Source organism: Heptranchias perlo, chromosome 20 (assembly GCF_035084215.1).
Source record: "Heptranchias perlo isolate sHepPer1 chromosome 20, sHepPer1.hap1, whole genome shotgun sequence".
In the NCBI taxonomy this organism is placed as follows: Eukaryota; Metazoa; Chordata; class Chondrichthyes; order Hexanchiformes; family Hexanchidae; genus Heptranchias; species Heptranchias perlo.
The window spans coordinates 32,209,341-32,226,124 of NC_090344.1; the positions used below are offsets into that span (position 1 = coordinate 32,209,341).

The 16,784-nt window shown below is 45.4% G+C and overlaps 2 protein-coding genes across 4 annotated transcripts in view; both read right to left on the reverse strand.

The window, feature by feature from the left end:
• LOC137335684 (cytochrome c oxidase subunit 5B, mitochondrial-like) overlaps positions 1–16,784 on the reverse strand; it is a 115,019-nt gene that overhangs the window by 39,114 nt on the left and 59,121 nt on the right. The window lies entirely within an intron of this gene.
• Positions 1–16,784, reverse strand: part of LOC137335681 (ubiquitin-conjugating enzyme E2 D4-like) — a 31,119-nt gene that overhangs the window by 4,620 nt on the left and 9,715 nt on the right. For all 3 annotated transcript variants that reach the window (XM_068000970.1, XM_068000971.1, XM_068000972.1), the window contains exons 2-5: positions 15,127–15,190; positions 1,346–1,377; positions 1,180–1,257; positions 974–1,079 (exon numbers count right to left, since the gene is read on the reverse strand). In XM_068000970.1, the coding sequence (XP_067857071.1) occupies positions 974–1,079; positions 1,180–1,257; positions 1,346–1,377; positions 15,127–15,190 (280 nt within the window). The remainder of the gene's footprint in view (positions 1–973; positions 1,080–1,179; positions 1,258–1,345; positions 1,378–15,126; positions 15,191–16,784) is intronic.

The following is a 16,784-nucleotide window of genomic DNA, read 5'->3' on the forward strand; positions in this document are numbered from 1 at the left end:
CTCTCTAACACTCTGAACCAAGATGACCGTGGAGATAGACCACACTATTCCAAGTTATAAATACAGGCATGTATAGAGATATATTTTTAATATTCAATTCTACCCAACAGCTACATTTCGGAGTGATAAACACATGAAATGAAGCCCCCAGTGACTCATGTGAGTGGTTGATTGACATTCACTCCTTGCTCTGTGCTGGACCCGAAGTTAGGGCCAATGCGATTCGCCTCCTGCTCTGGAGAGGGGGCTGGGGGAATCAGCCATGGGCCCTGCTTTGGATCACTGCCCCCGCCAGAATTGTTTTTAAATTCTTCATTCCCGGGACGTGGGCGGCCTGCATTGTGGTCGAACTTCTTCAACTGAGTGTCTTGCTCCGCCATTTCAGAGGGCAGTTAAGTGTCAACCACGTTGGCGTGGGACTGGAGTCACATATATGGCCCAGACCGGGTCAGGACGGCAGGTTTCCTTCCCTAAAGGGACATTAGTGAACCGATTGGTTTTTTACGACAATCCGACAGCTTCATGGTCATTTTTACCGAGACAAAGTTTGTTTCCAGATTTTTTTTGTTCAAACTGCCCTGGTGGGATTCGAACTCCCGTTCTCTGGGATTACTACTCCAGTAACATAACCACGAATGTAGCATCAGTTAACGACAGCATCAGTTTGGCTTGCTATTCGACCATGGAGGGCAAAACCAATGCTGTCCTTAGCTGGCGTGCACACAGGGGTCGCTAACCAGCAATCTGGAGCAGGACCCCCGGCCAGTGTCTCCCCCACCCTTGCCTGGCACTAGGGCCAAGTGGCCCACCCAAATGTGGCCCTGGCCAAGATCAGCGAACTGAGCAGAGACCGGGATCAGACGAACCCGCCTCGTCGGCAGGATCGGTACAGGCACCAGGCGGTGCATTTACCCACCAGGCCCGACAACCCCTGCTTGACCCCAGAACCCAATGCACCGAGGCGGCCCCTTACCTTTCGACAGTGTTAAAGCCGGGGACCATTGTGAGCGCAGAATATCAAGACAAATGCTTCCGTTGCTGTTAATGTTTGGATGATAGATCTTTGTTGTAAATGAAACCTGTGGAGAGAGGGGAGGAGCAATGACACCGTTACCTCCTTTGTAGCGGGCACGTCGACGAAAGCAACACGAGTGAGAACGCCAGCCTCGTGGCTCTTACCTTGGGTGGTTTGAAAGGATAATCAGAGGGGAAGTGAATATTCAGGAAAAACACACCACCTTGGTAAGGACTGTCGCTCTAGAGTAAAACAGCACACAGGAGAGCGTCAGCAAAAAACACCGGCAGAGGCTGTGAAAGGCACTTTGTACAAAGAGAGTCTACTTACTGGCCCCATGATAGTGGCTTGCCAATGAAAATCTGTGAAAGAAAGAGAAGCATGAGTTGGCTTTTCTCTTAAGGTCAGCAATAATTTCATTCCTGTTCTCCAATCCCTCCTAAATACACACCCTGAGGTTTGACCACCTCTCCTAAAGAGGCTGTATAACACTGGGATACAGGTCTGTCACTGCATAACACTGGGGTACAGTACTGGTGGGTACAGGTCTGTCACTGTATAACACTGGGGTACAGTACTGGTGGGTACAGGTCTGTCACTGTATAACACTGGGGTACAGTACTGGTGGGTACAGGTCTGTCACTGTATAACACGGGGGTACAGTACTGGTGGGTACAGGCCTGTCACTGTATAACACTGGGGTACAGTACTGGTGGGTACAGGTCTGTCACTGTATAACACTGGGGTACAGTACTGGTGGGTACAGGTCTGTCACTGTATAACACTGGGGTATAGTACTGGTGGGTACAGGTCTGTCTCTGTATAACACTGGGGTACAGGACTGGTGGGTACAGGTCTGTCACTGTATAACACTGGGGTACAGTACTGGTGGGTACAGGTCTGTCACTGTATAACACTGGGGTACAGTACTGGTGGGTACAGGTCTGTCACTGTATAACACTGGGGTACAGTACTGGTGGGTACAGGTCTGTCACTGTATAACACTGGGGTACAGGACTGGTGGGTACAGGCCTGTCACTGTATAACACTGGGGTACAGGACTGGTGGGTACAGGTCTGTCACTGTATAACACTGGGGTACAGTACTGGTGGGTACAGGCCTGTCACTGTATAACACTGGGGTACAGTACTGGTGGGTACAGGTCTGTCACTGTATAACACTGGGGTACAGTACTGGTGGGTACAGGCCTGTCACTGTATAACACTGGGGTACAGTACTGGTGGGTACAGGTCTGTCACTGTATAACACTGGGGTACAGTACTGGTGGGTACAGGCCTGTCACTGTATAACACTGGGGTACAGTACTGGTGGGTACAGGTCTGTCACTGTATAACACTGGGGTACAGTACTGGTGGGTACAGGTCTGTCACTGTATAACACTGGGGTACAGTACTGGTGGGTACAGGTCTGTCACTGTATAACACTGGGGTACAGTACTGGTGGGTACAGGCCTGTCACTGTATAACACTGGGGTACAGTACTGGTGGGTACAGGTCTGTCACTGTATAACACTGGGGTACAGTACTGGTGGGTACAGGTCTGTCACTGTTTAACACTCAGCTGATTATAAATTCTTGTGCTCAAATCTATAATGGAAATTGCCCGTTATTACACTGTCACCATTGTGGAGAGGCTCTAATTACAGTGTGACAAGTTTACATCGTCAATTTCCATTCTAAATGTGGACAAAGGAATTATAATGGTCAAAGGTAACAGGAAGTGTGCATCGACATATGATTTTGAATATTCTAGACATAGAGAACATTCATTTCACAATAATAAAGTCAGTCAACATTTTTTTAAGACTCCTACATGACAGCATTGACAGTAAGTTGGAAACACCCCCAGGAGCGGAGTGCAACATATTATTATTCTGCCAAGGTACAGGCGTGTATAACCTCCCCTTTAAGGCAACAAACTTCCAATTGCTGCGACATCCTGATGTCGATTGGAGGGCAGCAGAGAGTGCAGGAAATGGCATGTCCTCTCTTTTCAATGAAGAAGTACGTGAGAAATGTGCACATCTCAACACCTTTAGACATTTGCAGCTCTCCCATGGCATGGCTCGGCTCGGAGAGAGAGCCAGCGATTAGTCTGTTACTGGGGAGGGGAGGAGCTGCTGGTGTAATGGAGTGGGACTCGACTGAACCTACTTGTCTCTTTCCTTCTTGACCAATATCTCTGCGCCAATACCCAGTGTTACCAAAACGAACAATTCAGGACTTACACTTGAACCTCGCTCCGAACACTGAGCAGTGCTCCAGCCCTTCATGTTACTGCTTGTACTTAGAAACCCGACAGTTGACACAGTGCAGCTGCTGTGACCATTTTAGAATACATCACAAAATCACCTCCACCAAACCTTTGCCCATTCACCAGTTTTTTCCTCAGCTGACCTGTGTTCAGCTCTTACTGTCCCTGCGGCTCTTCATGGAATGACACAACACAGAGGAGGCCATTCGGCCTATCATGCCTGTGGTGGCTCTTTGAAAGAGCTATCCAATTAGTCCCACTCTTTCCCTATAGCCCTGTAAATTTTTCCTTTTCAAGTAATTATCCAATTCCCTTTTGAAAGTTACTATTGAACCTGCTTCCACCGCCCTTTCAGGCAGCACATTCCAGATCAGAACAACTCACTGCGTGAAAAAAAATTCTCATCTCCCCCAGTGGTTCTTTTGCCGATGATCTTAAGTCTGTGTCCTCTGGTTACTGACCCTCCTGCCAGTGGAAGCTATTTCTCCTTATCTACTCTACAGGAACCCATCATAATTTTGAACACCTCTATTAAATCTCCCCTTAACCTTCTCTGGAGGAGAACAACCCCAGCTTCTCCAGTCTCTCCACATGACTGAAGTACTTTATCCCTGGTACCATTCCTCTGCACCCTCTCCAAGGCCTTGACATCCTTCCTAAAGTGTGGTGCCCAGAATTGGACAAAATACTCCAGTGTTTTATAAAGGTTTAACTTCCTTGCTTTTGTACTCTGTGCCTCTATTAATAAAGCCCAGGATCCCATCTGCTTTTTTAAGCAGACTTTTCAACTTGTCTCGCCACCTTCAAAGATTTGTGTAAGTGAACCCGAGGTCTCTCTGTTCCTGCACTCCCTTTAAAATTGTACCATTTAGTTTATATTGCCTCTCCTCTTTCTTCCTGCCAAAGTGTATCACTTCACACTTCTCTGTGTTAAATTTCATCTGCCATGTGTCTGCCCATTTCACCAGTCTGTTTATGGCCTCCTGAAGTCTGTTACTATCCTCCACATTGTTTACTACATTTCCGAGTTCTGCGTCATCAGCAAACTTGGAAATTATACCCTCTATACCCAAGTCCAGGTCATCAGTATATATGTCAAGTTATCCTGCCACCGTCAAAGATTTGTGTAAGTGAACCCCCAGGTCTCTCTGTTCCTGCTGGAATTCCTGCACAAAATTGTACCATTTCGTTTATATTGCCTCTCCTCATTCGTCCTCCCAAAATGCATCACATCACATGCACTGACTGCCCCCCTCCCCTCCTGCTATGCCTGCTTATTTAATTCTGGGCATCAGCTATTACACAGTATGCATGTTTTTGTTCCCAGAATTAACTCAGAAGATGGTCCTTTCAAGCTTAACTCATTAAAAAAAAATTCCAACTCCTCCTAAGTATTATTTCCCGGGGACAATTGTTCCCAGTAATTTGCCACTGGTGGGGGTTTGGTCTCCAATCGACAAACCGTGGCACATTCTGCGAATGAACAGTCATACTGCCAATCACAGCATGTCTCAGAGCTGTACACAGGTTGGGAGCTACAGCCTGTTCACTGCATTCTCCTCAGCTGACTGTGTTGGGCCCGAGGTCTCCGACTGAAAACATTGTTGCAAGCAGTTCAAATGCAGAAAACGAGTGTCAGCAAAAGCAGCTTGCATTTATAAAGTGCCTTGAACGTTGAAAAATGTCCCACAGGCGTGCTCAGACAAAAATGGAGGCCAAGCCAAAGGAGGAAGTATTAGGAGGAGCGACCAAAAGCTTAGTCAAAGAGGGGAGTTTTAAGAAGGTTCGGTGGATAATGACCTTTGTAAATTCTGACACGTTACCTCGATTATACTGCAAACCTTATTTCTGGTCATAAATGCTCAGGACAAAGCAAAATGGCAGCCACAAAAAGGTATTTTGAGAAAACTAAGGAGCCATGTGATTTGCTCAGCCTCTCCTTTCCTCTACTGGCGGCCCATGCTCTATTATCTGTTTGTTTTCCAACAACGTTCACCTGAGGAAGGAGGAAGCCTCCGAAAGCTTGTGAATTTAAAATAAAATTGCTGGACTATAACTTGGTGTTGTGAAATTGTTTACTATTATCTGTTCTCATTCATTCCCACTGCAGGCTTATCTACCTGCTGCCCTTGCATTCAATTTGTACGTTCCTTACGTGCTCAGTTCTGATTTGTTGATGCTTTAAGGCGAGAGATACAGAAACCAGGAAACCATAGACCTGTTAGTCTAACATCTATTGTGAGGACGTTATTGGAATCTATAATTAAGGACAGGGTGACTAAGCACTTGAGAAATTTGAACTGATTAGAGAGAGCCAACATGGATTTGTAATGGGTAGGTCATGTCTTATGAACATAATAGTGATTTTATTGAGGAAGTAACTAAAGTAGTGGACAGGGCAATGTCTATGAATGTAGTTTATATGGACTTCCAGAAGGCATTCGATAAGGTTCCACATAAGAAAGATTGTTAGCTAAAATTAAAGCTCATGGAACTGAAGGCAAATTATTGACCTGGTTTGGTGGTAGAAGATAGAGTGTGCGGGTAATTGGTATGTACTCAAATTGGAAGGGAGTGAAGGGTGTCTCACAAAGATCTGTTCTAGGGCCTCAACTATTCACTATATTTATTGTCTTGGATAGCATAATAGAGAGCCAGAGATCCAAGTTTGCTGATGACACAAAGATTGGTGGCATAGTAAGTAGTGTAGACGGGAGCATAAAACTACAAAGAGACATTGATAGATTAAGTGAGTGGGCAAAAACTGTGGCAGATGGATTTCGACACAGGTAAGTGTGAGGGCATTCATTTTAGACCAAAAAAGGACAGATCAGAGTATTTTTTAAATGGTGAAATGTTTGGAATAGTGGAGATCTCATGAGATTTAAGGGTCCATGTACACAGATCACTAAAATATAGTGGTCAGGTACAAAAAAATAATCAAAAAGGGTAATGGAATGTTAGCCTTGAAAATTAGAGGGCGAGAATATAAAGGGAAGAAGTTTTGCTGCAGCTATACAAAAGCCCTGGTTAGACCACATCTGGAGTACTGTCTACAGTTCTGGGCACTGCACCTTAGAAAGGATGTAATGGCCTTGGAAGGAGTGCAGCGCAGATTCACCAGAATGTTACCAGGGCTCCAAGGGTTAAATTATGAGGAGAGATTACATAAACTAGGCTTGCATTCCCTGGAATATACAAGGGTACAGGGTAATTTGATTGAGGTTTTCAGGATTTTGAAAGGAATTGATAGGGTTGACAGAGAAACTTTTTCCGCTGGTGGGGGAGTCTAAAACAAGGGATCATACAGACAGGAGTCAGGCCATTCGTGAGTGAAGTTAGGAAACACTTCTTCACACAAAGGGTGGTAGAAGTTTGGAACACCCTCCCAAAAAAGCAGTAGACGCTAGCTCAATTAGTAATTTTAAATTGGAGAACGATAGATTTTTGTTAGCCGAGGGTATTAAGGGATATGGAGACAATACGGGTGGATGGAGTTAGGTTACAGATCAGCCATGATCTCATTGAATGGCGTAACAGGCTCGAGGGGCTGAATGGCCTACTCCTGTTCCTGTTTGTCAAATTTGAACTAGTTGCAAGGAATCTGCATTGATACACAGGACACTGGAGGAATGACTGAGAAAAAGTGTGCCGGATATTACTTATACTGGTCTATCTCCTGTGGTGCGTACATAGGGGTGGGCGTCACGTCCAAGTGAAGCCTGGTTAGCGGGCGGGGTATAACTGGACCGGAGCAGGCCAAGGCAAGTCAGCCTCTATTTTATCATTATATATTCGGCCCTTGATTTCGATGCCAACACGCAGTAATTAAACCTTTCCGGCGGTGGTGTTGTAGCGCCTTCATTGGTGGGAAAGTGTCATTACAACGTGACACGTTTACGTAGGCAGTTCCTGTTATAAATATGGGCACAGGAATTTATAACGGAAAGGTTGACCGGCAGTGCGTACAGATGTAGGATTTTGAATTTATAACAATAAACGGTGCTGCACTGGCATGCTGTGCACGGATCCCGCAGCAGCCTCCCTGAATATAACAGATAGATAGTGCTGGCCCTAATAAGTACTAATGCAGCATCTTACATACTAATATAAATATATATTATATAACGCCTACACAATTAAATCATCACATTTTGTCACACTTTGTGCTTCAATTTTTCCCATTATAACTCCAAAAGTCCACATTTATAACAGGTTTTCCAAACGTAAACCATGTCACTAATTGTGCCACTGCCTCCCATAAGATGCCCAAAATGTTGTCTGAAAATGTTTTCATTCCCCATTTTTTCCCCAGTAACTGAAATTTCTCATGTCCTAAATAAGGACTTAAAACAAAACAGAAAATTCAAAGAAAAGTTACATACTTCACAATAACTGGATTAAATTTGTCCACCAAATTGTCCTGTGTATTTTTTAATGTCTTCAATAAAGTTTTTACTTGTCGGCCTCACCCTCTCCCAAAAGCATGGTCTTGGACTTAATATTTTTGTCCAGACCCGTGACTGAGCTGGATTTGGATTTCATAATCCAAACATGTCCAAAGTGCCGAATTTCCTAGGACGCATCAGTATTCTTCAGTCACCTGTACCGATGCAGTATTTTTCTTCAGCTTCAAGCACTTTCTACCCAGTAGAATTTCTTCAAATCATTTTGAAAGACAAGAGGACACATTTCAAAAGCTTCCCCCTCAACCATTCAAGTTACAGCATCTCCCTGACCCCACCTCCAACCTTGAAACATTGCCTCCTGTATATCCCAGCTCTTGAGAAAAGTCAAAGAGAAACATTGAGTACATACGTAATGCGAGATGTACAAAAGGAAAAGACAGACTTGCATTTATGTAGCGCCTTTAAGACCTCAGGACATTCCAAAGTGCTTCACAGTCAATGAAGTACTTTTGAAGTGTTGTCATTGTTGTAATGTAGGAAACACGGCAGCCAATGTGTGCACAGCAAGATCCCACACCATCATAATGACCAGATAATCTGTATTAGTGAGGTTGGTTGAGGGACAAATATTGGCCAGGACACCGGGGAGAACTCCCCTGCTCCTCTTCAAATAATGCCACGGGATCTTTCACCTGAGGGGGCAAACGGGGCCTCGGTTTAAGGCCTGTATGGACGAAAGCAGGGGCTGCAGGGTGGATGAGCAAACTGACCATGGCACCATGGTACAGAAAGCCATTCAAGCAGGGGGAGTAGGGAAGTTAGTAGGAATGTAGTGGTAGTAGGGGACAGTATAGTCAGGGGGATAGACACAAGTTCTCTGCAGCCGAGAACTAGAGTCCAGAAGGCTGTGTTGCCAGCCCAGTGCCAGGGTTCAGGACATCTACTCTGGGCTGGAGGGCAACTTGCAGCGAGAGGGGGAGGATCCAGTCGTTGTGGTCCATGTAGGCACCAATGACATAGGTAGGATGAGGGAAGAGGTTCTGCTTAGGGAGTATGAGCAGCTAGGGGATAAATTAAAAAGCAGAACCTCAAATTGGCATCGGGTAAATAAGATTAGAGTGTTAAATTCGTGGCTCAAAGATTGGCGTGGGAGAAATGGGTTTCAATTTATGGGCACTGGCACCAGTACTGGGGAAAGTGAGAGTTGTACTGTTGGGATGGGCTTCATCTGAGCCGTGCTGGGGCCAGTGTTCTGGCAAATCATATAACTAGGGCAGTAGAGAAGGCTTTAAACCAAATAATGGAGGCAAGGGATCAAGTAAAGAAAGATGTGATAAATTAAAGAAAGAAGACAAGGCAAGAGAGCAAGGTAGCAATAAGGGAAATGATAATCAGAGAGTGGCAGGAAGGGATAGAGCATGCAAACTTAAGAGTGCGTCAGCAGATAAGGCTAGAGGTTGCAAAAATAGTAAAAAGACAGCACTAAAGGCTTTGTATCTGAACGTGTGCAGCATTCGTAACAAAATGGATGAATTGACAGCTCAAATAGAAATAAATATGTCTGATCTGATAGCCATTACAGAGATATGGCTGCAAGATGACAACGGCTGGAACCTGAATATTCAAGGGTACATGACATTTCGGAAGGACTGGAAGCTAGGAAAAGGTGGAGGGGGAGCTCTGTTAATTAAGGATGACATGAATATAATAGAGAGAAATGACCTTAGTTCTAAAGATCAAGATGTAGAATCAGTTTGGGTGGAGGTAAGCAATAGTAAGGGCAAAAAGTCACTTGTGGGAGTAGTATATAGGCCCCCTAACAGTAGCCATACTGTAGGACAGGGTATACAGGAAGAAATAATGGGGGCTTGTGAGAAAGGAACAGCGATAATCATGGGTGATTTTAATCTACATGTAGATTGGAAGAATCTGATTGGCAAAGGTAGCCTGGAAGATGAGTTCATAGAGTGCTTTCGGAACAGTTTCTTAGAGCAGCACATTCCACAGCCAACCAGAGAGCAGGCTATTCTAGATCTGGTTAAGTGTAATGAGACAGAATTAATCAATGACCTCATTGTAAAGGAGCCTCCAGGTAGCAGTGATCACAATATGATTGAATTTCACATTCAGTTTGAAGTAGGTCTAAGACTAGTGTTTTAAACTTAAATAAGGGCAATTATGAGGGCATGATGACAGAGCTGGCTAAAGTGAACTGGGAACTTAGGTTAAGGGATAGGTCAGTAGAGATGCAGTGGCAGATATTTAATGAGATATTTCATAACACTCAGCAAAGATACATTCCGGTGAGAAAGAAAGACTCTAGGGGAAGGACGTACCGTCCGTGGCTAACTAAGGAAGTTAAAGATAGTATCAAATTGAAAGAGAAAGCATACAATTCCGCAAAGATTAGTGGCAGGTCAGAAGATTGGACAGAATATAAAAAACAGCAAAGAATGACTAAAAGAATAATAATGAGGGAGAAATCACAGTATGAGAGAAAGCTAGCTAGAAATATAAAAAGACAGTAAAAGTTTCTACAGGTATTTAAAAAGGAACAGAGTAAGTAAAGTGAGTGTTGGTCCTCTAGAGAGTGAGTCTGGGGAATTGATAATGGAGAATAAGGAAATGGCGGATGAATTGAACAGATATTTTGTATCCATCTTCACTGTAGAGGACACAAATAACATGCCAGAAATAATTGTGAATCAAGAGGCGAAAGGGAGGGAGGAACTTAAAACATTTATAATCACCAGGGAAAGGGTTCTGAAAAAAATATTTGAACTAAAAGCTGACAAGTCCCCAGGTCCTGACAGACTTCATCCTCGGGTCTTAAAAGAAGTGGCTGCAGAGATAGTAGATACATTGGTATTAATTTTCCAAAATTCCCTAGATTCTGAAAGGGTTCCATCAGATTGAAAAATAGCGAATGTAACTCCTCTATTCAAGAAAGGAGGGAGACAGAAAGCAGGAAACTACAGACCAGCAGGAAACTACAGACCAGTTACCTTAACCAGTTACCTGCTATAACCTCCTTAATCTATTACTGAGGTTATAGCAGGGCACTTAGAAAATCTCAATGCAATCAGGCAGAGTCAACACGGCTTTGTGAAAGGAAAATAGTGCTTGACTAATTTATCAGAGTTCTTTGAGGAAGTAACAAGCAACATGGATGAAATGGACCCTATGGATGTGGTGTACTTGGATTTCCAGAAGGCTTTTGACAAGGTGCCACGTCAAAGGCTACTACACAAAATAAGAGCTCATGGTGTAGGGGGTAACATATTAGCATGTATAAAGGAATGGTTAGCTAACAGGAAACAGAGAGTAGGCATAAATGGGTCATTTTCAGGTTGGCAAGATGTAACGAGTGGAGTGCCACAGGGATCAGTGCTTGGGCCTTAACTATTTACAATCCATGAGGTGCTGTGTGCCATCAGCAGCAGAATTGTATTCCAGCACAATCTGTAACCTCATGGCCCGGCATATTCCTCACTCTACCATTACCAACAAGCCAGGGGATCAACCCTGGTTCAATGAGGAGTGTAGAAGAGCATGCCAGGAGCAGCACCAGGCATACCCAAAAATGAGGTGCCAACCTGGTGAAGCTACAACTCAGGACTACATGCATGCTAAACAGCGGAAGCAACATGCTACAGACAGAGCTAAGCGATTCCACAACCAACGGATCAGATCAAAGCTCTGCAGTCCTGCCACATCCAGTCGTGAATGGTGGTGGACAATTAAACAACCAACGGGAGGAGGCGGCTCTGTAAACATCCCCATCCTCAACAATGGCGGAGTCCAGCACGTGAGTGCAAAAGACAAGGCTGAAGCGTTTGCAACCATCTTCAGGTAGAAGTGCCGAGTGGATGATCCATCTCGGCCGCCTCCCGATATCCCCACCAACACAGAAGCCAGTCTTCAGCCAATTCGATTCACTCCACGTGATATCAAGAAACGGCTGAGTGCACTTGATACAGCAAAGGCTATGGGCCCCGACAACATCCCGGCTGTAGTGCTGAAGACTTGCGCTCCAGAACCAGCTGCGCCTCTAGCCAAGCTGTTCCAGTACAGCTACAACACTGGCATCTACCCGACAATGTGGAAAATTGCCCAGGTATGTCCTGTCCACAAAAAGCAGGACAAATCCAATCCGGTCAATTACCACCCCATCAGTCTATTCTCAACCATCAAAGTGATGGAAGGTGTCGTCGACAGTGCTATCAAGCGGCATTTACTCACCGATGCTCAGTTTGGGTTCTGCCAGGACCACTCGGCTCCAGACCTCATTACAGCCTTGGTCCAAACATGGACAAAAGAGCTGAATTCCAGAGGCGAGGTGAGAGTGACTGCCCTTGACATCAAGGCAGCATTTGACCAAGTATGGCACCAAGGAGCCCTAGTAAAATTGAAGTCAATGGGAATCAGGGGGAAAACTCTCCAGTGGCTGGAGTCATACCTAGCGCAAAGGAAGATGGTAGTGGTTGTTGGAGGACAATCATCTCAGCCCCAGTACATTGCTGCAGGAGTTCCTCAGGGCAGTGTCCTAGGCCCAACCATCTTCAGCTGCTTCATCAATGACCTTCCCTCCATCATAAGGTCAGAAATGGGGATGTTCGCTGATGATTGCACAGTGTTCAGTTCCATTCACAACCCCTCAGATAATGAAGCAGTCCGAGCCCGCATGCAGCAAGACCTGGACAATATCCAGGCTTGGGCTCATAAGTGGCAAGTAACATTCGCGCCAGACAAGTGCCAGGCAATGACCATCTCCAACAAGAGAGAGTCTAACCACCTCCCCTTGACATTCAACAGCTTTACCATCGCCGAATCCCCCACCATCAACATCCTGGGGGTCACCATTGACCAGAAACTTAACTGGACCAGCCATATAAATACTGTGGCTACAAGAGCAGGTCAGAGGCTGGGTATTCTGTGGCGAGTGACTCACCTCCTGATTCCCCAAAGCCCATCTACAAGGCACAAGTCAGGAGTGTGATGGAATACTCTCCACTTGTCTGGATGAATACAGCTCCAACAACACTCAAGAAGCTCGACACCATCCAGGACAAAGCAGCCCGCTTGATTGGCACCCCATCCACCACCCTAAACATTCACTCCTTTCACCACCGGCGCACTGTGGCTGCAGTGTGCACCATCCACAGGATAGACTTCAGCAGCAACTCGCCAAGGCTTCTTCGACAGCACCTCCCAAACCTGCGACCTCTACCACCTACAAGGACAAGAGCAGCAGGTACATGGGAACAACACCACCTGCACGTTCCCCCCCAAGTCACACACCATCCCGACTTGGAAATATATCGCCGTTCCTTCATCGTCGCTGGGTCAAAATCCTGCAACTCCCTTCCTAACAGCACTGTGGGAGATCCTTCACCACACAGACTGCTTCGGTTCAAGAAGGCAGCTCACCACCATCTTCTCGCGGGCAATTAGGGATGGGCAATAAATGCCGGCCTCACCAGCGACGCCCACATCCCATGAACGAATATTAAAAAAATCTATATCAATGACTTGGATGAAGAGACCGAATGTATGGTTGCTAAATTTGCTGCTGACACAAAGATAGGTAGGAAAGTAAGTTGTGAAGAGGACATAACGAGTCTGCAAATGGATATAGATAGGTTAAGTGAGTGGGCAAAAATTTGGCAGATGGAGTATAATGTGGGAAAATGTGAACTTGTCCACTTTGGCAGGATGAATAGAAAAGCAGTATATTATTTAAATGGAGAGAGATTGCAGAACTCTGAGGTACAGAGAGATCTCGGTGTCCTTGTACATGAATCACAAAAAGTTAGTATGCAGGTACAGCAAGTGATTAGTAAGGCAAATGGAATGTTGGCATTTATTGCAAGGGGAATGGAATATAAAAGTAGAGATGTTTTGCTACAGTTGCACAGGGCATTGGTGAGACCACATCTAGAATACTGTGTGCAGTTTTGGTCTCCTTATTTAAGAAAGGACATAATTGCTTTGGAGGCGGTTCAGAGAAGGTTCACTCGACTGATTCCTGGGATGAGGGGGTCATAGAGTCATAGAGTTATACAGCACGGATAGAGGCCCTTCGGCCCATCGTGTCCGCGCCGGCCATCAGCCCTGTCTACTCTAATCCCATATTCCAGCATTTGGTCCGTAGCCTTGTATGCTATGGCATTTCAAGTGCTCATCCAAATGCTTCTTGAATGTTGTGAGGGTTCCTGCCTCCACAACCCTTTCAGTCATCTTATGAGGAAAGGTTGGACAAATTGGGTCTGTATACACTGGAGTTTAGAAGAATGAGAGGTGATCTTATTGAAACGTAAAAGATCCTGAGGGGACTAGAAGGGGTAAATGCTCAGAGGATGTTTCCCCTTGTGGGAGAAACTAGAACTGGGGGCCACAGTTTAAAAATAAGGGGTCTCCCATTTAAGACGGAGAGGAGGAGAAATTTTCTCTCTCAGAGGGTGGTGAGTCTGTGGAACTCCCTTCCCCAGAGAGCGGTGGAGGCAGGGTCATTGAATATTTTTAAGGCTGAGTTAGATCGGTTCCTGATTAACAAGGGAGTCAAAGGTTGTAGTAGGGTTGAGGCCACAATCAGATCAGCCATCTTATCAAATGCAGAGCAGGCTCGAGAGGCCAAACGGCCTACTCCTGCTCTTGAGCGTCTTTGTATGTCTCAACTGAAAGACAGCACCTCCAACAGTGCAGAACTCCCTCAGTACTGGCACTGTGCCTAGATTTTGTGCTCAAGTCTCTGGAGTGGGACTTGAACCCATAACCTTCTGACTCAGAGGAAGGAGTGCTACCACTGAGCAAAGGAGGTAGGTGACAGAAGGGAGGAGAGACTTACAAGAATAAGATGGAAAACTAGATATGGATTAAAAATGTGCAACAGCTACAGAGAGAAAGGGAGGGAAGAGAGTAAGAACACAAAAAGAATTAGCACGTGACTGAAACAAAGGCAGCGAGAGGAAGCAATTTGCTTTATAAGCAATGACAAAACGATCAGCCAAATTTTAGTTGTGTGTTAATGTTTAGGTCATTATGAAATAACGTATTCTCCGATTCACAACGGCGGCGGGGGGGGATCTTGGGTCAATTACTGGAATGTCGCAGCTTGAATTGGAACTTGTTCTGATAACCCTCTGCGTGAAGGTTCCTTCTAACCTGCTCCTTCTTGCCATAATCCCCTTGAGTCAGCCGGTGGTATCAACCGTTCACTATTTAGCCTTTCACTGAAAACCTCCATTAAACTTCTCTATTCGGGAAAAGCAGAAGGAGAAAGAAAGCACCAATTTTTCAAGCCTTTCTTCACAACTGAAACTGCTCGTTGCTGGAATCATTGAGCATATTTCCAAACAGTGACATTTAAATGCTCACTACATAATACAACACAAGAAACATGCAAGAACTCCGTAACTGTGTACTTACAGTCATCTCCTACTGGACCTGCTGAACACAGTGCTGGAGGGTCACGCTCCAAGTCCTGGTATTCCTGGTGAAGAATTTTTAAAAACTTAAGACATCTTAAGAATAAGATGGAAAACTAGAACTCTCAACAACAACATGCATTTATTGGGAACTCTCAACAACAACATGCATTTATAGAGCGTCTTTCACATGGTAAAACGTCTCAAGGCCCTTCACAGGAACCATTAAACGAAATTTGACACCAAGCCACATAAGGAGATATTCCGGCAGGCTTGGTCATAGGTAGGCCATAGGTAGGTTTTAAGGAGAGTCTTAAAGGCAGAGAGAGAGAGAGAGAGAGAGAGAGAGAGAGAGAGATTTAGGGAGGGAATTCCAGAGCTTAAGGCCTGAATATATCACAGCACGGTCGCCAATGGTGGAGCAAAGGAAATCAAGGATGCGCAAGAGGCCAGAATTGGAGGAGCACAGAGAGCTCAAGGGGATGCAGGGCTGGAGGAAGTTGCAGAGATAAGGAGGGGTGAGGCCAATGAGGGATTTGAAAACAAGGAGAGAATTTTAAAAGCACGGCATTGCCGGACTGGGAGCCAGTGTCGGTCAGCGAGCACAGAAGGTGATGGGTGAGCAGGACTTGGTACAGGGTTAAGCAGTGTGACATGGAGGATACACACCGAGGGGAACAGCACAGCCAGAGGGAGGACACTGACCGAGGGGAACATCTGATCTATAGGGAGGATACAGAGGCGAACATCTGAGGTAGAGGGAGGGTACAGGCAACGCAGAGAGAGGATACAGACCGAGGGGAACAGTTGAGATAGAGGGAAGATACACACCGAGGGGAGCAGCTGAGGTGGAGTGAGGATACACACCGAGATACGCAGTAAGGTTATGTTCGCACTGTTACAATTTGAGCTTTCACCCGAAATCCCACACAGCCATGTTCAGCTTGCACAGGTAGACCAATGTCCATGATTCAAAGTTAGACCTGATCCCTGCTATCAATGGGAGTAGCATGTCGTGGGATGAACAATGACCCTGTCAGCAAGACATTCTGCACACCGGGCACTTGTGTGGTTTCTGAAACATCCTGCCGATAATCAGCAATTTAATGCTTGACTTGCACACTGTAAAGTACCTCATAAATAAGTATCCAACATCTAAGAGCCTTAATATTCTGACAGAGTGAGGTGAAATGAGTCTACAGCACAGAAACAGGCCATTCGGCCCAACTGGTCGATGTTGGCGTTTGTGCTCCCACCCCATTTCACCTCACCCTATCAGCATATTAAGACTCTTGGATGTTGGACACTTATTTATGAGGTACTTTACAGTGTGCAAGTCAAGCATTAAATTGCTGATCAGCAGCAGCATAGGGCCTGACAGCAGGATTTTTCAGAAATCACACAAGTGTCTGGATGGACCAGTGGGTCTTTTTTTGTACGTTCGTATGTACGAGGCAGTAAACGCATTCTCTTCAGATATGTGCGAGCTTGGCTCAGCTGCCACAGAACTCTCGCCTGAGTTCAAGCCCCATGACAGGAATTGCAGACTGAGATCTCAGTGCAGTAGTGAGGGAGCGCTCCACTGTCACATAGGAACAGAAGCAGGCCATTCAGGCCCTTGAGCATTCAGTTAAATCACAGCTAATCTGTATCTCAACT